The sequence below is a fragment of the Camponotus vicinus genome, unplaced genomic scaffold (genome assembly GCF_025532165.1).
Source record: "Camponotus vicinus isolate PSW18456_S1 unplaced genomic scaffold, iyCamVici1.0 SCAF_4, whole genome shotgun sequence".
NCBI lineage: Eukaryota > Metazoa > Arthropoda > Insecta > Hymenoptera > Formicidae > Camponotus > Camponotus vicinus.
This window is the reverse complement of record NW_028141976.1, coordinates 9,566,699-9,591,640: the sequence shown is the minus strand read 5'-3', so window position 1 is coordinate 9,591,640 and position 24,942 is coordinate 9,566,699. Positions and strand designations below refer to the sequence as shown.

At 31.1% G+C, this 24,942-nt stretch overlaps 1 protein-coding gene and 3 long non-coding RNA genes across 6 annotated transcripts in view; 2 read left to right on the top strand and 2 right to left on the bottom strand.

Annotated features, from left to right (window-relative positions):
- Window positions 1-7,151, top strand: part of LOC145970444 (uncharacterized) — a 13,831-nt gene extending 6,680 nt beyond the window's left edge. The window contains exon 5 of one of the 2 annotated variants that reach the window (XR_014438477.1): window positions 6,626-7,151. This is a non-coding gene — a long non-coding RNA (uncharacterized LOC145970444). Of the gene's footprint in view, window positions 1-6,620 lie in introns of both variants that reach the window. The other variant, XR_014438475.1, reaches the window with a different exon arrangement.
- LOC145970464 (uncharacterized) lies at window positions 6,990-10,548 on the bottom strand. Its single transcript, XR_014438504.1, has 2 exons — window positions 9,654-10,548; window positions 6,990-9,296 (listed from the first exon to the last, which is right to left on the bottom strand). It is a non-coding gene; the product is annotated as an uncharacterized LOC145970464 (long non-coding RNA).
- LOC145970411 (protein kinase C and casein kinase substrate in neurons protein 1-like) lies at window positions 8,731-24,942 on the top strand. Of its 2 annotated transcripts, XM_083097210.1 has the most exons (3): window positions 8,731-9,268; window positions 9,687-9,875; window positions 24,785-24,942. In XM_083097210.1, exons 1-3 carry the CDS (start codon window positions 8,906-8,908, stop codon window positions 24,866-24,868), a joined length of 636 nt encoding a protein of 211 aa, XP_082953336.1. In that variant the 5' UTR covers window positions 8,731-8,905; the 3' UTR covers window positions 24,869-24,942. The 2 variants fall into 2 exon arrangements, with proteins under 2 accessions (XP_082953336.1, XP_082953335.1); XM_083097209.1 differs by lacking the exon at window positions 24,785-24,942 and having other exon boundaries at window positions 8,732-9,268; window positions 9,687-10,695.
- LOC145970457 (uncharacterized) overlaps window positions 11,877-24,942 on the bottom strand; it is a 79,717-nt gene continuing 66,651 nt past the window's right edge. Inside the window, exons 2-3 of the long non-coding RNA XR_014438498.1 lie at window positions 12,600-13,748; window positions 11,877-12,506 (exon numbers count right to left, since the gene is read on the bottom strand). This is a non-coding gene — a long non-coding RNA (uncharacterized LOC145970457). The remainder of the gene's footprint in view (window positions 12,507-12,599; window positions 13,749-24,942) is intronic.

Below are 24,942 nucleotides of genomic sequence, written 5' to 3'. Positions count from 1 at the left end.
CTTCGATTTAACGCTAATTTTAAAAGAGTGTGACTAAGCAAAACCTGTATTCGTCACTTTACTATGATTTGATTATGCAAACGCGCAATGCACTTCGCGATTGCGATTTAAGAAGCTAATAAATCATTGAATCAACCAACGAAGCAAGTGAAAAAAATGTAAAATATCTTTATTTCCGATGCTCAATGCGAAACTGATGACTTTCTATCTGATGACTAGCATTCGTCCTTGTCTAACGTCAACTTACTTATTGCCATTGCTAGATAAATGACCAGTCGCGAGAGACTAATCACGAATTTATGACGATTTGATCAGTCAAACATCCAATCACAGCCAAAGAAATCGATATACTATATATGTTATTTTATGTCACAATAGTATAAGATTTTATGAAACGGAATAAAAAACGTATAACATCTTCATTCGCGATTGTTGACCGGTAGTTTGTTCAGTTCAAAGACATCATCGTGGTTACAAGAAGAGACTCAGACCACACGTAATATATGTGTATACTTTGAATAACATATATCGCGGTTGAAACGTCGCCAAAAGAGCTTTATTTCTCTGAACACATAATCGTATCTCTTTTCAAAGCATCCTAAACAGTCAGCCAGTCTCGAGAATCAATCGAGGACTTTGCACTGGAAACTAATTTGCAGTGGAGTTCGCGATAGAAAACTGCGCTTCTCGAAGTTTGCAAGCCAGCAAATCGTTGAAATCGACAATCTCATTTGAAACAAGATGCGAGACGTGAAAGATATTTTAGAAAGATATATTAATATGAAAATAATTTTTATATCAAAATATGTCGATGAGAATGATTTCTCTCGCACATACACACAATCGCAATCTTTTTTCTTTATAATTCCAATCCAGTTTAAATCTAGAATAGGAATTATTTTTGATGTCGAATATTGGTTGGATAAATAAAAGTAACAAACATCATTAATAAAATTCGTCGAAAAATTATACAGAATTATTTAGGAAGATAATAACGAGATTTTTTTATATAAATAAGGCAAATGCAGCAGTTGTAGCAATAGATTAGAATAAATTAAATTCATGTATCAAAGATGATACAAAGCCTCATTCCCGAAGACACTTCGCGCGTATAACTCTGTCTATATATGTATTCTTTCGTTGCAATCCGCCGTAAACGACGTTTGCCTTGTCTAACGTTGCTTATATATAAGGCCATTTATATTTCCTTAACTGCCATCTCCTCGGCATTGTCCTCGAAACACGCCATGGCACAAATTCCCATTCCGAGGTTTCTATTGGCCTCTCAGCTTCTGATCGTTGAGCGAACATTTACATTTTAATTCTCTTAGATAAATGCAAATCAACGATTTTATTTTTTACAACAAAGTTACCTCTGGACTTGTGCATTGTCATCTTTCAACTAACGTAACAGAAAACGTTATTTTTTATTATCGTCCAGATAGATGTATGAAATTTTAATTAGCTTTTATGAAAATAATTCTTTATATAAAAAAGAGTAAAACTTTATCAGACGAATTGACAAAATTTCGAGGAAGTAATATTTTTACATTTTTTTCTATCGTATAGACAGCGATGTGAATTCTATTACCAGTAATTTTGAAACGAATGTAGGCATCGTTATTAAAGAAACTCTCAGTCGAAACGATAACTGCAACGCGATGACTCAAGCGTGACCACATCGGAGAACATGTCATTTGCCTGGATACATCGATGATCTGACTCTTATACGCAAGAATATCATTGTTATTACAGTGCGTCCGCGTGGCACATAGCTATTTATAAAACTATTCCGACATCATATTATTACATCGGATCAATAATAATCAATAATTACGTTGATCACTTAGGAATTGTAATCTTTAAACGATACCCGAAGCGAGAATGTCGCGTTGATATGCAATGATATTAATAATTGTAACCTGGCAAATCTCGCTATAAATGTATTAATAGCAGTGATGTAAATACAAGTCGAAGACGCGTGAAATTTGTAGGGTATCAGTTAAACTCGATAATAATCAGATCAAATATATATGATCAAGCGATATCCAAAGCAACCTCTCAATATAATAAAATATCTCTGCTTTCAAAAATATATGATTAATGCAATATTAACATATGTATATAATTTATGTAATTAATTGTTTTTTATGTGATATATCCGAGGGGTCAATCACCACTCAGAAAATGTACAGTGGTTGTCATTTTTGGCACAATACGTTTTATACAATACATTTTATTGCTAACATTGCTATTGTATTGCTTTTGTTAATAATGCTTTTGTATTTTTGGTATTCCTATTATTATTTTATTGTCAATATTAGCAGTACTGCCGCAGAAATAAAAAGTGTTTCTAATGCATATTACTTTTTGTCTTATATTGCTAATATTATTTCAATTCATATTTTTCTAAAACATGAATTTCCTAAAATTATATTTACTGTACTGCAGCAATATATTCCTGATGAAATGTACAATGATTGCCAGTGGTTGACCCCTCGAATATATCTTTTGTACATCGAGCATTGGATGAGGATAAAAATGTTATTGTAACACACATTCGATAATCATCAACCGTTATAAAATAACTCCGTTGCATTTTATAACAGTTACAAAGTGAGCCGAAATATAATGAACTCTATATATCCGAGACGCAACGTTAATTAAAATTATCATAACGAGGCTCTACTGTATCTTGTTCTACTTTTAAACTAGAGCGGCCGAAAATTTAATTAATGGAGAACCATGCCCGGAAAGAATAATTAATCGGTATCTTTATGATAAATAGTATTGTTATAATAACAACTGTCAAAAATAAAATATTTGGCTCATATAAATCACGTTCGACGAAGAAGCCCCAACGTAATCGTTCATTGATGTTACATATATAGAGTTTCATTGATATTTATGTATCGATAAATATAAAGAAGGGATGTATATAAATAATTTCTATAAAGAATTGCGCCATATATAATGCCCGTGCTATTTAGAGATTGTAAAGAGCGTCCTCTCATCGCTACATACGGTTAGTCACGTTTATATTTATTTACGGTATGACCTTTTATCTTATCGAGACACTTTTTTTCTCTTTTTTTTTTGTGCATGCTCGGTCACGAGACACGCTGATACTTTATCCAGAGCAGATGATGTCATCTGCAACCGAAATATTTCACAAAAACGCAATCACAGCGCAAAGTTCGTTTACCGAATGTTTGAAATTATTCGCGATTTCCATAGAAATGATTGCTCATCTGATCATCGAATAATGAATTTAACAAATTTTGACATATTGCGAAAATAATTTGAAATATAAACATTAATATAGATTTAATAATTTTTCATTGATCATTAAACATTAAACTTTTCATTGAACTATATAAGAGATTTTCATTTTTTTTTTTTTTTCAAAATTTTAGATATCGTTTACTGTACTATAATCTTTAAGCAACTGTTAACTGTAGAATATTCTTTAAGAAAAACTGTATTTTTATTTTAATGTTTTAATATTTTATATAAAGTATATTATATAATTTATTATATGAGAACTAATTAATTAATTACATTTGTGTTTTCCTACATATTTATATATTTTTATTATATTATTATATTATATATTTTTATATATTATATTTTCATTGTACTTTCTTAATATTTTATTATTTTAAATAAAAAATATTATTTCAAAAAAATAACCAATGAGGAATGGAATTAATTTAGAAAAAGGAATTAAAGGATAGAATTGAGAAAATTAATAAAAAGATATGTAATGAAGGAAGAAAAGTTATGTTTCATTAATATTTCAACCACGTATAATGCACGTGCAGTTTTGCATCCCCGTAATGATGCATATATGAAACCTATGCAACTTTTAACAAGCGTGCACGTTCAAGGAGATACTCGGGAAGATATTATGTAGCATGTGTAAGATGCACCAGACACCCTTGCGACCGATAATAGTGACGTAACAAAACGAAGACGTAATGATTCAGCATATCGCTCTCTTCTACGCGCGTCAGCGCAAAAGCAGGTCGTTCCACCATTTATCAAACAGTTCTTGTTAACTCGACATTTTTACTATTCAATTCACGAAAAGATTAATACAAGTATAAGCATGCAAAACAAACTGTACATCGCTAAAAATACGTAACAATATAATTTTCTATGGAATTGTTGAAAATTCTATTTATTTCTAAGGGAAAAAATATTCGTTTTGAGGAAAAATTTTTGTGAAAAAAATTTTCCTGATCTCTTAATGATCCAATGCACATGATTTTAACGATAATGCACGATTACGATTATAAATTTAGAATTAAAGAGAGAGATGAACTAAATAAAATATAAGTGGCTACCATGGCATGGTCTTGTTATTTATAAAAATGTAAACAGCCCATTTTATGGCATCTGCACACGCAGCATTTTCCAACATTAGCATACTTTTGAAATGTCAACTGCACACACATTATCGCAATATCGCATATTCACACAATTCAGCATATTTTTTTTAAAGATTGAAGTTTATTCTATTTAACAAAAGGCTACTTGTACATTCGATGTGGCATAATTTGTACTACCAAAATATAAAGTTGTAGATTTTGTACCTTCGCCGATTATTCAAAAACTACCCCCGATCCTCATCAGTCTCAAGAGTAAAGTACTCGTTCCCATTAGCAGAATCAATCGCTACTTGCGCATTCGACGTGGCATAATTTGTACTATCAAAATATAGAGTTTTAGATTTTGTACCCTCGCCGATTATTCAAAAACTACCCCCGACCCTCATCAGTCTCAAAAGTAAAGTACTCGTTTCCATTATCAGAATCAATCGCTACTTGTACATTCGATGTGGCATAATTTGTATTATCAAAATATAAATATACTTATTCGATATTTTATATACAGAATCATAAAAAAGAATAAGTTTTATTGCTGAATGTAATATTAAAAAAGAACAATACGGTATAAAAATTGAAACTTTATATTTATTGCTGAGACTGATGAGAGGGTAGTTTTTGAATAATCGGCGAGGGTACAAAATCTAAAACTTTATATTTTGATAGTACAAATTATGCTACGTCGAATGTGCAAGTAGCGATTGATTCTGCTAATGGGAACGAGTACTTTACTCTTGAGACTGATAGGGCTAAATTCAATTGGGGGTTGTTTGAAGCAGAAGGGATGAATATATTAAATCTTTTTTGATGGTACAAATTAGTACAAATTCAGTCTAGTGTATTTCTGTACTTGATTTTCTTTTTTTCTTTTTTTTTTTATTGTGGTCCTGCTGGCTTAATATTTAAGGTGGCAGTGTTATGGTTTTTTTCGAAATTGCACAGGTTACAAAATTATTATTAATGGTACAAATTAGTACAAATTCAGTCCGTTATATTTCTGTACTTGATTTTCTTTTTTTCTTTTTTTTTATTGTGGTCCTGCTGGCTTAATATTAAGGTGGCAGTATCACAGTTTTTTTCAAAATTGCACAAGGTACAAAATTATTATTAGTGGTACAAATTAATACAAAATAGGTACTAAATAGTTTGATAGGTTTGATTTGATTTTGCTTATTTGGTTCTGTTGGCTTAACAGAGGTCCAAAAATTAAAGTCCGCTCCGGGGGCCTTGATGCGACCTTCCGCTCAATCTTTCGAGCTGGTCGATCATTCCCATGGGCTGGCTTGGCGGCATTCCTCGGCCCACGCCTCTTTACTCTCCTTCGTCATCTTCGTGTGATCTTCCTCTTTCTCTCCCTCTTTTTCTTTCTACAAGACTCCAAAAGTTCTTGTAGCTTATACATTATTTGTATGAATTCTGTTATAATAATTAATATATGAAATGCTGCATACATTGCGTAATTTTATATATAATCTTATTTTATTTATATATAGGATTATTAACACATCTGGTTTTATATGAGAAATGTTTGATTTTTGATAGAAATTTAAAAGAACATGCACAATTTCTTTAGTTACTCTAGTAAATACTTGAAAATACTATTAGAAAGATACGTAGTCTATTTAAAGGATACTATGTCTGTATATTTGAAAAACATAAATGCGAGTCTATGTAAATGATTGTGTGTGTGTATATATGTATTACGAGACAATTGAGAAATATATCATTCTCATAAGCATTCGCATTAAAATCTATGCAAATTAGTCTGGAGAACCATTAAACCTCTCGTCCACTGTTTCTTGCGCAGTGCCCATAATTCTCCGTAAATATTCATTAAATCAAAGCACTCTAGAATAATTCAAGAGAAATGACGATTTATATTATCTAGTCCAATAAAATTAATGTTAATCTTTAACCAAATAACAAGCAATATCGAATTGGCCGCAGAAATTAATTAAACAAATACATAAATTCGCGATTTTGAATGATATTAATGGATATAAATTATAGTGAAGTTGATTTAATATTTGTGACAAACAGGAATTTAATTATTAGTTAAGAAGAATAACAATAAAGTTTGTTTATCGAATTTTATTAGTCCTCTTATAATTATACAATTAATTTTCGTTAAGATTAATATTTATTATACGATCGTCCAATTTAGATCAAAAGTTAATTCTTACTCTATTGAATGATGATACTCTACTTTATTTTTATGTTTTCATTAAGTAAAGCACGAGAGGATGAGCTCAGAAACGAAGAAAAGACAACGGGTTTCAACCTTTTTCTCTTTTCTCTGTAAAAAAGTACCTAATGCACGGAACAACGGATCTCATACGTCCCTAGATTTCATTCTCATCGACTTTCACCGGAGAACTTTGGCTCAGCAAGGACGTTTCTTGACGTACAACTCACGAATACTTCAGTATCCACAAACGACTATTGTCTCATTATTAAACGTCGCTATCTGTTTCCTTTTTCATTCATTTACATGTGATCCCATAGCATGTGGCATTGTTCTTGCGTTTTCCAAAGAAGACAGTTTAACACATTTGTATAACAAGAACATTTTCAACAGGAATGCGTGTTTAAGAATAAGAATCTTGATGGCTACATCTAAGTTTATTTACAATAAGTGCAGATTTACACATATATTTCTTGTATCTTATATTAATAATTTTTTACAGTCCAATATCTTTTTATAATTCATGTAAGAATTGAAATATTGAAAATAAAAATATTACACAAAATTTAAAAAAAGGGAAATAAATTATAAATTTGGTTATCAAATTAAAATTATATACATACCAAATTAAAAATACATAAAATGTGAAGAACCTACGATGAGAATATTCATCTGATTTTTATACTTTTCCCCAGGAGATGTATTTCCTTGGACCGAACTGAAATGTTTCCCTAATTTATACTGTTAGAACGTAACAAGCGGTGCCAATATTGTTGGCCGTAAAACATCATCAGGCGATTCCGTAACCGTTGATGACCAAAATCGGAGAATGCAGGCTAGATGTGCACTGCATTTGCATATGAACGAGTATCGACGCGACTAGTCCCGGCGAGCTATCGCATCTAATTGTTAGTTTGCTTGACCCAATCGAGAATCGCCGCACGCGCAGCATCGCACAGACACAATTTTCATTCTCTCTGTTGCGTGCCATCTAACAATAAAATCGCACTCTAAGAGTCTCGAGGTACTTAAGGAGAGTAATTCTTCTCTCTCGATTCGAGTTTTATTCAACGCTCGTTACTCGAGAAATAGGACAATTTTAAAGTTTATATCTTGACATTTAACATTAAATATATTATCTTAGAATTCTATTTTATATTATTTTAATTTTATCTCCTTTTTAATTGAAAATAAGATTATAGGTACCGTGGAAAATAAATATGTTAAATAACGCACATACATTTTATTGATTAATAAATATTGATATAAAAAAAATATAAAAAATAAATATAAAGAAAAATTCATATAAAATCTTTCGAGGTGTTTTAAAGTTATTCTTAAGGGGGGAATTTGCAAATATTATGCATACTCGCATTGCGACGTGTCAGCACATATCTCGTCGCGCAGATTTGTGATGGCTTCGCAAATTGGGCCAATCGATGATCCAAACCGAGCCGTAATCCAATAACTCTGCCATACCCGTTCTAGCAAATATTCAACATTCCTGCATAGAAACGACTACCATGTCTGTTGCAGCTCGTAAATTCTTTCGTCGATAAACCGGAGAACCTGCAATTTCTTAGTATATAAAACAAATTGAGAAAAACAAGTTGCTATGTGCAGCGACAGATACATATAGGAAGAAATCATGGACAGAGATAAATTAGTTATCTTAAATTATTTTTGCAAATATTATATGTATATAATTGGAAGATGTTAGAAGATATAAAATTAGAACATGTTATTAGAAGATAACATATAATTATTATTATTTTAAAAACGAAGTCGTGTAAAAAACTGACATTAAGTAGATTAAAATTTAAATCTTTAAAGCAGAAAGAGAGAGAGAGAGAGAGTATATACATATATATATTTGCAACGAATTCCTATGTTTCCCTGATCTAGGAGAGATATTGTTTAAATAAATAATCAAGTAAATGCTCAAATATCATACGCTACATAATATTACGCGACTAGTAACATCAGTAGCTTTTTAATTTCCGAATTTTTAAATAATTAATTCCATTAATCTTCAAATGAATTTTTTGAAGATTTGGGCTTTATTTTTTTATCAAATAAGCTCTATGTAGTATATTTTATTTGCCTATTTGCTTATTTGCACAGAATAATAATGACTGTAATTTACTAAAAAGAACTTTTTAATTTTACGAAATTGAAAACTGTTAGTATAGAAGAATCTAAAAGTCAATACGGGCACAAAATTCTGCGCATTATGAAGAGATAACATTTTTTCTTTTTATCGCTGTCTCTCTGACCGTCTATTATCCTTTCATTTTCAGGTAAAGAGAATTTCTCGACTTAGGCTAAGATGTCACATCACAGCGACGACAACATGCTGATAGCGACGTCAGATTCCTTCTGGGAGCCGGGTAACTACAAGCGGACGACGAGGAGGATCGAGGATGGTCATAAACTCTGCGACAGTTTGATAGCGTTGGTCCAGGAAAGGGCAGAGATTGAAAAAAGCTATGCCAAGGCGCTCAAGAACTGGTCTAAGAATTGGAACGACAAGATCGAGAAAGGACCCGAATATGGTACAACTGAGGCAGCATGGAAAGGTGTTCTGGTAGAATCCGACAGACTTTGTGATCTTCACCTCAGGGTCAAAGAGAACCTCTGTAACGACATCGTCCAGCAAGTCAAGACGTGGCAGAAAGACACGTATCACAAGGTACGAGTAGTTGCGTCACTGATTCCCCCTTAAATACACAGAAATTTGGAGTCACGTACAAGGTTTTCATCTTTCTCCTAAAAACTTAGGTGATAAGATCGCTAGATTAGTACTTTTACTTTTTTTTTGAACGATATATTTTTTTTAAATAAAATAATTGATGTAAAAATTCAACTTCAACTCAAAATTTTTGACATTTTGCTTTTTATACATTTTTGAAATATACAAATTAAAATTTATTTCTAGATGATAAATTTATTCTTGTTACAATATCTTTGTCCATTATAATCAATTTTATGGATGGAAGATTTAATGTCTATTATTCTCGATGATTCCTTCTATATCAATTTTTGTAATAGTACTTGCACGCAATAGTAATATTAACTGATATTGCACGGGCTTGGTTCTATGATTGCAGTCGATGATGACCCTGAAGAAGCGCAAGGAAATGGAAGATGCGTTCAAGAAGGCACAGAAGTCATGGGCGAAACTCCTACAGAAGGTTGAGGAAGCAAAGTCGGAGTATCACAACAGTTGCAAGACCGAACGAACCGCGGCGAACATGGAGAGGAACGCCTCGGTGGACAGTTCTCTCTCGTCGGACCAGGTGAGCAATCCACGTCACAATCCATTGTATATCCCGCATATCTCGCGCACACATATTACGTCACTTGTCACTCTCGTAACGTTTTATTAACGATCGCGGCGCAACCAGTAGTACCATGTATTACTATAATAGAAGTCACTTCGTCATCACGTTCGCTTTTAAAAGGCGAAACAAAATTAAGTCACGTTATACAAATATAATTCGCGAATTTACTCTTCTCATAAAATAATATATTTATAATACTCGTATTTTAAAATTCTCGTGGCAAGTTTTGCTCGATATTTTATCAAATATATTTTCAAAATTGTTGCTTAATTAGATAAGAATTCTCGAAGATAACCATAAATAGAAGTGCGATAATATTTAAAGCGATAATTATAATGGTGATAAGTTTGTTGTATGAATATTCCAATTCGTGAACATATACATACATACTGCGCACGTTTATTACTTCAATCTACAACAATACGTATTTTACATTATTATAACATCCACGAATTAAAATAATCTCACGATAATTCTTCTCTTCGTATTCTTAATAGTATATCCTTTTCAAAACAATGAAACAATCGAGTTATATAGATGTGCACAATGTATATATTTGACATCATATGTTCGCGTTATAGTCTCTTGGCATCTCAATCACGCGTATTACACATGGTCTTACGTACGGTAGATACAGTTGTTCTTTAGCGAGTATTATTTGCAGATGGCCCGAGGCTCTGAAAACGTACGTTTTACACCTTGTGTGTATTCCTAAGAATTCTTGCATGCGCTATATTCTATCTCTCTCTTGTTCCATTATTGCTTCTCTCGAACGTCTCGCAGTGAGCTACCCACTAAACATGAAATATATATGCAATGTTTCAAAATGCTTCATATAGATTTCAAATGAGACGTTTCATGTCTATGTTTATAATATAATTCATAAGTGTCACAACTAAAATGTTTCATAGTCAGAAATATTTCAAATGAAATATCGCAGTTGATATGTATCTGAAATATTCCAAAATTATATTTCATGTATATTTACAAATGATGTAATTCATAAGTGTTACAATTGAAACATTTTATTTTTGCTTATTTCAGAAATATTTCAAATAAGATATTTCAATTGATACGTTTCGGAAATATTCCAAAATTATGTTTCATGTATATTTACAAATGATGTAATTCATAAGTGTTACAATTGAAACATTTTATTTTTGCTTATTTCAGAAATATTTCAAATAAGATATTTCAATTGATACGTTTCGGAAATATTCCAAAATTATGTTTCATTTATCTTTACAAATGATATAACTCATGAGTGCTACAATTGAAACATTTTATTATTGCTTATCCCGGGAAAAAAAAGTCCATGTCTATTTATATAAAAAAAATTAAAATTATATACCGTCTTATATAATTATATATAATATCACATATGATTTTATCAGAGCATACGTTTTTGTATATGCTTAGATATGATGTCCATCTCTGACCATTTCTGATCATAAAAAATGATATTAGATAACTCACGTCATTTTGTACAATCAGACATAGTCAGATATTGATATCATATCTAAGCATGTATAAAACTAAAGCAAAAGTTAGTTTCATGTATGCTTTGATATAAATCATATATGATATTACATATAATCATTTAATATTATATATGATTTTACCTTTTTTTACATAGACAAATATAATTTTTCCTAAAAATTATATCTTGCATTATATATTTAATTAATTAAAAGTCCTCTTTATAAGTCCTCTTAATAAATATTCTTAATAAATAAGAATATATTCTTAATGAATAAGAATATATTCTTAATTTGCGACTTCTACGCCGCAACTCGATTTTCGTGTGCGCGACATGTTTCTTCATTTGCCGCTACGCGGCGACACCACTCTTCCCTAACAACACACATGTCCAAAAGATGTCCAGAGGTCATCGAGAGGACATCCAGAGGACATAAAATATCCTTTGGCTGTCCTCAGTAGGTATACAAGGCGGGTTCTAACGCAGGTCCTCTCAGGGGGGGTGAGGCGCGAGGGGATCTCAGCGGCGCGGTGGAATGACGTCACGCGGGACGGAGGGGATTTCGTAGGCGCGGGGGCTGCGGGGCGGGGCGGGGGACGCTTGTGTTGGATGTTTTATGACAAGTATAAACAATCATAAACCGATTGATAAACAGCGGTATTTGAAGAGGATTGGGTCTTCGGGCCTAACCCAAAATCATTTTCCCCCTTTTTTTTTTATTTTATTTTATCTTATTTTTTTAATGAAGAATTGTAATGTATCAGCACTGATGTTCGACTGCTTTGTACCCTTGCCGCGCGTGTGAGAGAGAACGATAATATCGCGTACGAGAGAGAACGATAGCGAGACTTCTAATTAATGCGAGAGCACGCAAAGGATTGGAGCGCAAGGAAAAGGCGTGTAAATAATTGCAATTTTTTTGAAATATAAATTTATTTAAAAATGTGTATGAGTATTACAAATTGTGTGTGTGTGTGTGTGTGTGTGTGTGTGTGTGTGTACTTAATATTAAAATTTAAAAATTAATAAAATATAGGGAAAGAAAATAAAATGATGAATATAAAATAATGCGGACGGTGCGCCGGGCTGTAAGGGGGAGGCAGCTCCTGAAACAGGAAAAACGCTACATTAATTTTATCTTAATTAAAATAAAAAAAATAAAAAAAACTAATTTAAAAATTTTAAAAAGAAATATGTACCTTAGCCCCCTGGAACTGCAGAGCCGTACCAGTATTCCAGTAACCGTCTTCTTCTTTCCTCTCCCAGTCTTCTTTGTATTTCCCGTATTCTCTCCTCTTCGATTATTCTGTTCTCTTCGTATCTTATAACCGATAGTTCGCAGATTTCGTCAAATAGGGACTCCATCCCGAAGAGCAGCCGCAGATTAAAAATGTCGAGATATCTCCACGATCCATTTACATCATTATCCTGGCGACTCTCCGGGGTGTCGCCCCATTCCTCCGCGAGATCGTGTAGCGCGTTCCAGCGCTCCGCCCGCACGTTGCGTCGATGCTGTATGTTGATGAACCCGGGAATTTTGACATCATCGGGGTACTATAAAATAATATATATTAAAAATCCACATACACATACGCACAATTGTTTTCACAAAAACACTACCTACCTTCCAGACAAATACCACTTTTAGTATCACAGAAAATAAGAGCTCTACAAAACTCCTCTTCCAAAATGAAAAATGAAAAATAGAATCCATTTTATTTGCAGCGTAAGAAATAATCACACACACACACACACACACACACACACACACACACACACACACACACACACACACACACGGAAAAAGAAATACCACGGTTAAACTCGCTGACGCTCTCTTTTCGGACAATACACGACTGAGATTGAAATCGAATGTTACTCTCCGCTGTAGGAATTATAAAGATCTCAAAACTGGAAGGGTTACACTAGTGTACGAATATTTTTTACACCCACTGTATATATTAACCATTCATGATCCTTTCATAGTCTTTTTCTACGCTCGGTATAAACAATATGAACAGTATTCCTATGAAGAGAAATGGATCTTGGAACCTTCCTTCTTTTTATGTTTTCTGTTTATGATACCAATATTCGACTGCTTTACACCCTTGCCGCGCGTGTGAGAGAGAACGCGTACAAGAGAGAACGATAGCGAGACTTATAATTAATGCGAGAGCACGCAAAGGATTGGAGCGCAAGGGAAAGGCGTGTAAATAATTGCAATTTTTTTTGTTACAATTAAAAATATATAATTTATTTAAATGTGTGAGTTTAATAAAAAAAGTATACAATATAAAAGAAAAAATAATATATAAAATAGGCCGTCGGGCTATGTGGGGAAGCCGTTTCTGAAAACAGAAGAAAACATATGCATTTCATTAGTTTAAATTATTTAATAATTTATTTTAAGATACTTTTGATATATAATAAATTAAAAGATACTTACAATGTTATCCATGACTCATCTATTTTAATTTGTGCAAATAGGGCACATGTTGCAGGGCAATATTTGATTCAAACATTTTTTTTTGCACCATTTGCATGACATATTATCCATATTGCTACAACCTATGGTTCTATGTTCCCGAACAGAACTAGTTTCTTCAAACTGATACGGGTCTTCTAGAAAGCATTCGGTACAATATTTCGATCCATTTTCCATATAGTAATAAGAAATGCAACATATCTTTGTTGCTTCGTTTAATGTTATTATTTCAGGTATGCTTAAATTTCGCTGTTCTTTTGTAACTTTTCATCAAGAATATCGTCACTATTGACACTATCGTAATCACTGTCCTTCGCCAAGGGTTCTATTTCTATATTATTGAACTTGTAAATTTCTATTTCCCTTTTTAATAATAAATTGCAGATTATAATTTAAACATTAATTGCATACATGTGCTATGATAATTACGTTCAGATTATTTTCTAATGCAAAGTATATAAAATGTTTTATCAAATATACTACAATGATCAAATTGTGTATGTGTAGGTGACAGAACAAGAATTAATAGACTTAGTGGCAAATAACATGATGATGATCAATACAAACTTCATGCTGAAGTGATATTTCTGAATGCTTTTCCACGTACAAATTCAGGAAAGAATTAAAAGTTATGGCTAAGAAATTAATTTCAGAGCAAAAGGATAAATTATATTTTTTATAATTATTATAATATTGAATTATAATTTAATATTTTCCATATAACTGTGGGTATATATAAAACTTAAACATATATTGTTAGAAATTTCTTTCAAGTTATTAATAAATCATACACATTTAAAGACAATGGAAAATGGAATGTATATGTATATATAAATATATACACATATAAATAAAATTAATAAAATCTACATATGCACGTCTATTTTCAAATCTTTTTCCTTTATGTATTTTTTTTTTATAATATAAATGTATATCTCTTCTATACGAAATGATAATTATAATGATCAGTTTTATTATCGAGAAATATATGTTATGCCATTGATTCTTATTTTCATTTAAATTTAAAATAAAAGCGTTCTTATAATTCAAATGTAACTTCATTTTAATATTTCAGAGTAATAATGTTGATCATGTTTCATACGAATCGTTATGGTATAAGAAGTATTTTTACAGAAAGACTTAATATATGTTGCATTGCGATGTTAGCAGCTTATATCCGTAACTGTACCATGCATACTACCGATTCTTTCAATTAATTACTATGCTTCTGTAAGTTATACTGGGATACCTGAGATAATTTTGGCGATATACATAATTTAACATATTTCTAACCATTTCTCTTTGCAACAAAAACACAATGCAAAAATTCCTAGTAAATAATAGTTGCTGTTTTCGAATTATAAATATTATTATTTGTATATTTTAAAACAAATAAATTTCTGTTTGCAGAAATATTTGTTACTTAAATTAAACTATAAAATTAAAAATCATTTATGTATTGGGAAAAATAATTAGTTAATTAATCTATATATGTTCAAAAACTATATAAAAATCCTAATTTAACTATAATAAATTTTGTCGAAATATATTTGTTGAATATGTATAAATCTTTGTTTCATTAAATTGCAATTCTCTCTATATCTACAATTAATATATCTTAAATTCATATTTGATCAAAAATAAATGCACATAGGCGAAAGTGAAAGTAAAATAAGTAACATAAAATTAAAACATATAAGTAGATAAAAATAATATAATATATAATATAAGAACGACCAGAAATGTAAAACTTACTGCTCGCATATGTGTTAAATTAAAATTAAAATTTGAATGGTGTAGACTTCATTGCCGGAGCGTTTAGAATTAAATAAAATGAATCCATTATATATAAACTCAAGCTACAAATTTTATTTATCTGTTTTGATAATTCCTCATATATTTTGCGAATCTTTATTAATTTTTTTGTAATATTGCATAAATAAATAAAAAAAAAATAAGATAAGATAGCAAAAATGAAAAGAAGAAGTAGAGATATAGTAGATAGAAAGGCAAAAAAATTAAGAAAGGAATTCTGCGGATCTATTAAGAATTTTTAATAACTAAATGTGTATTCTTTTACACTGCATTTAAGTACAGTGTATTAAATAAAAAATTGATAGCATTCGATCGATTTGCATTTCGATTTCGTTGAAAAATTAGTTTCCATTTTTTTTTTATATGTTCCGCTTTATTATATGATGGGCATTAACCATAAGTTTTATAAGCAAAAAAGAGAATATGAAAATCAATAATCTATCTCTTTAGCACATACATGTATAAATTTTGTCTTGAAATAAAAAAGTTCCATATTTATATCAGTCACGTAATATTTTTAAGGAAATCACAAAAATTAATGAAATATAATCAAGCAATTATTGAATATGTCATATTGAAGTGTATACTAATATCATATTCAAAAAATTACATAATTATAAAAAATATATAATAATGAATAATAAATCTTTTATTAAAAATAATTTATAGGCAAAGAAATTTAATTAAAATCATAAAATGCCGGAAAAATTATTACGCTATCCGAATCGTTATGTGGAATATGTAGTTTAGGCAAATACGCTTATTGTTTGACAGAATAGAATGTTGGAATGCGCAGCAATTTCTTTCTAATTAGTTTTTATCTTCTTGCGTTTTACAAAAAAGTATCGTATATATTACTTCAATTTTCTCTCTCTTTTGTTTGATATATTTATTCAAATCTTATCTTCTTAACAATACAAACAATCACATCTTCTCTCTTAAGCATATAATAAAAGTAGAGGTAATATATTTCTACTGTATGGTACAGTAACTTTATGGAATAATATCTTCCAGTACGTTGATAATAGGACATCGTCAGTATTCACTATAGTGGTTACTACATAATATTGTACCAGTGAGTATAATTTTTAGCATATTAAGTGTATTCATTCGTTACAAAAACTTTTTACAAGCAGTATACAACTAAAAAAAGAAAAGCTAGTCAACATTGTTGTCGACGTGTAAATAGGAACGAGTGATATTTGGTTTTCTCAAGATGCCTCGATTACTAAGGAATTATTCAAAACTTTTTGTTTTGGAGAAACTGAAATAAGGAATGAAATAAGGAATCGTGTTAAGAATGGAATGAAATATACAGCTCAGACTTGATAAACGGTTTTTTATTTTTAATTTAGACGCACGCTTCTATTTAAAACCTATGCAATTTAAATATAATATATTTTTGAATGTTATTAAAGATCGTAAACCTACATTGTATATTTAATATCTTAACAATAAAATATGCATTTTTTAAATTTGTATGATTATATAAAACTATTTTAAAAAATTATGAATTTTAATTTGTTAGTTTTATAATTTTATTAAAAAATTATTATCATAATATGAAATATGTGACAGTGTCTAAACACTATACTTTCTATGCACTAATTTTAAAATCGTAAAAATGCTTCAAATTATGCTTTTTACCAATTATATCCCAATCACTCTTGATTTAATTTTAAGCTATGCAATACTCATTTAAAAGAAGATTCATTTTATTTTAATGAAAATGTATATTATATCCACTTCACTAATTTAATTTTCGTTTAATTAATTGAGACGACCAAAATAAAATTTATTTAGTGCAATTATTTAGGGTACAGTGCTATTAATCGCTAAATCGATTTTTAATTGAATTCAATGTTTCATACCTAGGATCTAAAATTCAAATATTTCCGGCAAAATGGATGATTCAAAGATAAATGCAAAAACAAATATAATCTTATATAATATTTAAATAGCAAACTATACTGTCAATATGAAGTGAGATATGCACAGAGCATTAAAGATATGAGATGCAAATGTACTAGGTTTATAAAAATTTTATAATTAATTAAAAAAATAAACGTCTATTATTTTTAGAATTTTACTGTGGAAAATAATGTTTATGGCTGTCGAACGGCTATCGAACGGGTCAGAAACGACTGTGAACGAGGCTACGGACTACCAACAGGGCCAAGGACGGCAACAAACGGGTCAAGAACGTCTATCGAACTCCAACGAACGGGCCAGGAACATCTATCGAACGTCTATCGAACGCCAACGAACGGGCCAGGAACGTCTATCGAACGGCTATCGAACGGGTCAGAAACGACTGTGAACGAGGCTACGGACTACTTAGAAGCGACTACCAACAGGGTCAATTACGGCAACAAACGGCTGCGAACAGCTATCGAACGGGGCAGGAACAGCTAACGAACGGCTATCGAACGGGTCAGAAACGGCTGTCGAACGGGGCAGGAACGGCAACTAACAGCTATCGAACGGGTCAGAAACGGCTATCGAACGGCAACTAACAGCTATCGAACGGGTCAGAAACGGCTATCGAACGGAGCAGGAACGGCAACTAACAGCTATCGAACGGCTGTCGAACGGCTACGAACGGTAGCGGACGATACAGAACGGCTATTGAAAAACGACAAACGGTAGTGAACGGCTCAGAAACGAAGAGCTAAAGAGTGGCAACGAATGATAAAACGCACGGTGATACTCGGGGCACATATCGTTTGATCGACGAATCGAAACAACGATGGATCGACGATCGGGAATAACCGAGGAAGCGAAGAAACAACATAGTTTAGAGAAATGGCAGTACACACACACACACACACACACACACACTATTTCCATTCGATAACCGTTCAACGGTCGTTCATTTCCATTCGACAAACGTTCAATAGTCATTCGACAGTCGTTCAATATCATTCCATAACCGTTCATTTTTCAATAGCCACGGCTATTGAACGTTTGTCGAATGGAAATGAACGACCGTTGAACGGTTATCGAACGGAAATAGTGTGTGTGTGTGTGTGTGTGTGTGTGTGTGTGTGTGTGTGTGTGTGTGTGTACTGCCATTTCTCTAAACTATGTTGTTTCTTCGCTTCCTCGGTTATTCCCGATCGTCGATCCATCGTTGTTTCGATTCGTCGATCAAACGATATGTGCCCCGAGTATCACCGTGCGTTTTATCATTCGTTGCCACTCTTTAGCTCTTCGTTTCTGAGCCGTTCACTACCGTTTGTCGTTTTTTTTTCAATAGCCGTTCTGTATCGTCCGCTACCGTTCGTAGCCGTTCGACAGCCGTTCGATAGCTGTTAGTTGCCGTTCCTGCTCCGTTCGATAGCCGTTTCTGACCCGTTCGATAGCTGTTAGTTGCCGTTCGATAGCCGTTTCTGACCCGTTCGATAGCTGTTAGTTGCCGTTCGATAGCCGTTTCTGACCCGTTCGATAGCTGTTAGTTGCCGTTCCTGCCCCGTTCGACAGCCGTTTCTGACCCGTTCGATAGCCGTTCGTTAGCTGTTCCTGCCCCGTTCGATAGCTGTTCGCAGCCGTTTGTTGCCGTAATTGACCCTGTTGGTAGTCGCTTCTAAGTAGTCCGTAGCCTCGTTCACAGTCGTTTCTGACCCGTTCGATAGCCGTTCGATAGACGTTCCTGGCCCGTTCGTTGGCGTTCGATAGACGTTCGATAGATGTTCCTGGCCCGTTCGTTGGAGTTCGATAGACGTTCTTGACCCGTTTGTTGCCGTCCTTGGCCCTGTTGGTAGTCCGTAGCCTCGTTCACAGTCGTTTCTGACCCGTTCGATAGCCGTTCGACAGCCATAAACATTATTTTCCACAGTAAAATTCTAAAAATAATAGATGTTTATTTTTTTTTAATTAATTATAAAATTTTTATAAACCTAGTACATTTGCATCTCATATCTTTAATGCTCTGTGCATATCTCACTTCATATTGACAGTATAGTTTGCTATTTAAATATTATATAAGATTATATTTGTTTTTGCATTTATCTTTGAATCATCCATTTTGCCGGAAATATTTGAATTTTAGATCCTAGGTATGAAACATTGAATTCAATTAAAAATCGATTTAGCGATTAATAGCACTGTACCCTAAATAATTGCACTAAATAAATTTTATTTTGGTCGTCTCAATTAATTAAACGAAAATTAAATTAGTGAAGTGGATATAATATATACATTTTCATTAAAATAAAATGAATCTTCTTTTAAATGAGTATTGCATAGCTTAAAATTAAATCAAGAGTGATTGGGATATAATTGGTAAAAAGCATAATTTGAAGCATTTTTACGATTTTAAAATTAGTGCATAGAAAGTATAGTGTTTAGACACTGTCACATATTTCATATTATGATAATAATTTTTTAATAAAATTATAAAACTAACAAATTAAAATTCATAATTTTTTAAAATAGTTTTATATAATCATACAAATTTAAAAAATGCATATTTTATTGTTAAGATATTAAATATACAATGTAGGTTTACGATCTTTAATAACATTCAAAAATATATTATATTTAAATTGAATAGGTTTTTAAATAGAAGCGTGCGTCTAAATTAAAAATAAAAAACCGTTTATCAAGTCTGAGCTGTATATTTCATTCTTAACACGATTCCTTATTTCATTCCTTATTTCAGTTTCTCCAAAACAAAAAGTTTTGAATAATTCCTTAGTAATCGAGGCATCTTGAGAAAACCAAATATCACTCGTTCCTATTTACACGTCGACAACAATGTTGACTTGCTTTTCTTTTTTTAGTTGTATACTGCTTGTAAAAAATTTTTGTAACGAATGAATACACTTAATATGCTAAAAATTATACTCACTGGTACAATATTATGTAGTAACCACTATAGTGAATACTGACGATGTCCTATTATCAACGTACTGGAAGATATTATTCCATAAAGTTACTGTACCATACAGTAGAAATATATTACCTCTACTTTTATTATATGCTTAAGAGAGAAGATGTGATTGTTTTGTATTGTTAAGAAGATAAGATTTGAATAAATATATCAAACAAAAGAGAGAGAAAATTGAAGTAATATATACGATACTTTTTTGTAAAACGCAAGAAGATAAAAACTAATTAGAAAGAAATTGCTGCGCATTCCAACATTCTATTCTGTCAAACAATAAGCGTATTTGCCTAAACTACATATTCCACATAACGATTCGGATAGCGTAATAATTTTTCCGGCATTTTATGATTTTAATTAAATTTCTTTGCCTATAAATTATTTTTAATAAAAGATTTATTATTCATTATTATATATTTTTTATAATTATGTAATTTTTTGAATATGATATTAGTATACACTTCAATATGACATATTCAATAATTGCTTGATTATATTTCATTAATTTTTGTGATTTCCTTAAAAATATTACGTGACTGATATAAATATGGAACTTTTTTATTTCAATTAGACAAAATTTATACATGTATGTGCTAAAGAGATAGATTATTGATTTTCATATTCTCTTTTTTTGCTTATAAAACTTATGGTTAATGCCCATCATATAATAAAGCGGAACATATAAAAAAAAAATGGAAACTAATTTTTCAACGAAATCGAAATGCAAATCGAAATGCAAATCGATCGAATGCTATCAATTTTTTATTTAATACACTGTACTTAAATGCAGTGTAAAAGAATACACATTTAGTTATTAAAAATTCTTAATAGATCCGCAGAATTCCTTTCTTAATTTTTTGCCTTTCTATCTACTATATCTCTACTTCTTCTTTTCATTTTTGCTATCTTATCTTATTTTTTTTATTATTTATTTATGCAATATTACAAAAGAATTAATAAAGATTCGCAAAATATATGAGGAATTATCAAAACAGATAAATAAAATTTGTAGCTTGAGTTTATATATAATGGATACATTTTATTTAATTTTAAACGCTCCGGCAATGAAGTCTACACCATTCAAATTTTAATTTTAATTTAACACATATGCGAGCAGTAAGTTTTACATTTCTGGTCGTTCTTATATTATATATTATATTATTTTTATCTACTTATATGTTTTAATTTTATGTTACTTATTTTACTTTCGCCTATGTGCATTTATTTTGATCAAATATAAATTTAAGATATATTAATTGTAGATATAGAGAGAATTGCAATTTAATGAAACAAAGATTTATACATATTCAACAAATATATTTCGACAAAATTTATTATAGTTAAATTAGGATTTTTATATAGTTTTTGAACATATATAGATTAATTAACTAATTATTTTTCCCAATACATAAATGATTTTCAATTTTATAGTTTAATTTAAGTAACAAATATTTCTGCAAACAGAAATTCATTTGTTTTAAAATATACAAATAATAATATTTATAATTCGAAAACAGCAACTATTATTTACTAGGAATTTTTGCATTGTGTTTTTGTTGCAAAGAGAAATGGTTAGAAATATGTTAAATTATGTATATCGCCAAAATTATCTCAGGTATCCCAGTATAACTTACAGAAGCATAGTAATTAATTGAAAGAATCGGTAGTATGCATGGTACAGTTACGGATATAAGCTGCTAACATCGCAATGCAACATATATTAAGTCTTTCTGTAAAAATACTTCTTATACCATAACGATTCGTATGAAACATGATCAACATTATTACTCTGAAATATTAAAATGAAGTTACATTTGAATTATAAGAACGCTTTTATTTTAAATTTAAATGAAAATAAGAATCAATGGCATAACATATATTTCTCGATAATAAAACTGATCATTATAATTATCATTTCGTATAGAAGAGATATACATTTATATTATAAAAAAAAAATACATAAAGGAAAAAGATTTGAAAATAGACGTGCATATGTAGATTTTATTAATTTTATTTATATGTGTATATATTTATATATACATATACATTCCATTTTCCATTGTCTTTAAATGTGTATGATTTATTAATAACTGGAAAGAAATTTCTAACAATATATGTTTAAGTTTTATATATGCCCACAGTTATATGGAAAATATTAAATTATAATTCAATATTATAATAATTATAAAAAATATAATTTATCCTTTTGCTCTGAAATTAATTTCTTAGCCATAACTTTTAATTCTTTCCTGAATTTGTACGTGGAAAAGCATTCAGAAATATCACTTCAGCATGAAGTTTGTATTGATCATCATCATGTTATTTGCCACTAAGTCTATTAATTCTTGTTCTGTCACCTACACATACACAATTTGATCATTGTAGTATATTTGATAAAACATTTTATATACTTTGCATTAGAAAATAATCTGAACGTAATTATCATAGCACATGTATGCAATTAATGTTTAAATTATAATCTGCAATTTATTATTAAAAAGGGAAATAGAAATTTACAAGTTCAATAATATAGAAATAGAACCCTTGGCGAAGGACAGTGATTACGATAGTGACAATAGTGACGATATTCTTGATGAAAAGTTACAAAAGAAACAGCGAAATTTAAGCATACCTGAAATAATAACATTAAACGAAGCAACAAAGATATGTTGCATTTCTTATTACTATATGGAAAATGGATCGAAATATTGTACCGAATGCTTTCTAGAAGACCCGTATCAGTTTGAAGAAACTAGTTCTGTTCGGGAACATAGAACCATAGGTTGTAGCAATATGGATAATATGTCATGCAAAGGGTGCAAAAAAATGTTTGAATCAAATATTGCCCTGCAACATGTGCCCTATTTGCACAAATTAAAATAGATGAGTCATGGATAACATTGTAAGTATCTTTTAATTTATTATATGATATATCAAAAGTATCTTAAAATAAATTATTAAATAATTTAAACTAATGAAATGCATATGTTTTCTTCTGTTTTCAGAAACGGCTTCCCCACATAGCCCGACGGCCTATTTTATATATTATTTTTTCTTTTATATTGTATACTTTTTTTTATTAAACTCACACATTTAAATAAATTATATATTTTTAATTGTAACAAAAAAAATTGCAATTATTTACACGCCTTTCCCTTGCGCTCCAATCCTTTGCGTGCTCTCGCATTAATTATAAGTCTCGCTATCGTTCTCTCTTGTACGCGTTCTCTCTCACACGCGCGGCAAGGGTGTAAAGCAGTCGAATATTGGTATCATAAACAGAAAACATAAAAAGAAGGAAGGTTCCAAGATCCATTTCTCTTCATAGGAATACTGTTCATATTGTTTATACCGAGCGTAGAAAAAGACCATGAAAGGATCATGAATGGTTAATATATACAGTGGGTGTAAAAAATATTCGTACACTAGTGTAACCCTTCCAGTTTTGAGACCTTTATAATTCCTACAGCGGAGAGTAACATTCGATTTCAATCTCAGTCGTGTATTGTCCGAAAGGAGAGCGTCAGCGAGTTTAACCGTGGTATTTCTTTTTCCGTGTGTGATTATTTCTTACGCTGCAAATAAGATGGATTCTATTTTTCATTTTTCATTTTGGAAGAGGAGTTTTGTAGAGCTCTTATTTTCTGTGATACTAAAAGTGGTATTTGTCTGGAAGGTAGGTAGTGTTTTTGTGAAAACAATTGTGCGTATGTGTATGTGGATTTTTAATATATATTATTTTATAGTACCCCGATGATGTCAAAATTCCCGGGTTCATCAACATACAGCATCGACGCAACGTGCGGGCGGAGCGCTGGAACGCGCGACACGATCTCGCGGAGGAATGGGGCGACACCCCGGAGAGTCGCCAGGATAATGATGTAAATGGATCGTGGAGATATCTCGACATTTTTAATCTGCGGCTGCTCTTCGGGATGGAGTCCCTATTTGACGAAATCTGCGAACTATCGGTTATAAGATACGAAGAGAACAGAATAATCGAAGAGGAGAGAATACGGGAAATACAAAGAAGACTGGGAGAGGAAAGAAGAAGACGGTTACTGGAATACTGGTACGGCTCTGCAGTTCCAGGGGGCTAAGGTACATATTTCTTTTTAAAATTTTTAAATTAGTTTTTTTTTTATTTTTTTTATTTTAATTAAGATAAAATTAATGTAGCGTTTTTCCTGTTTCAGGAGCTGCCTCCCCCTTACAGCCCGGCGCACCGTCCGCATTATTTTATATTCATCATTTTATTTTCTTTCCCTATATTTTATTAATTTTTAAATTTTAATATTAAGTACACACACACACACACACACACACACACACACACACACACACACACACACAA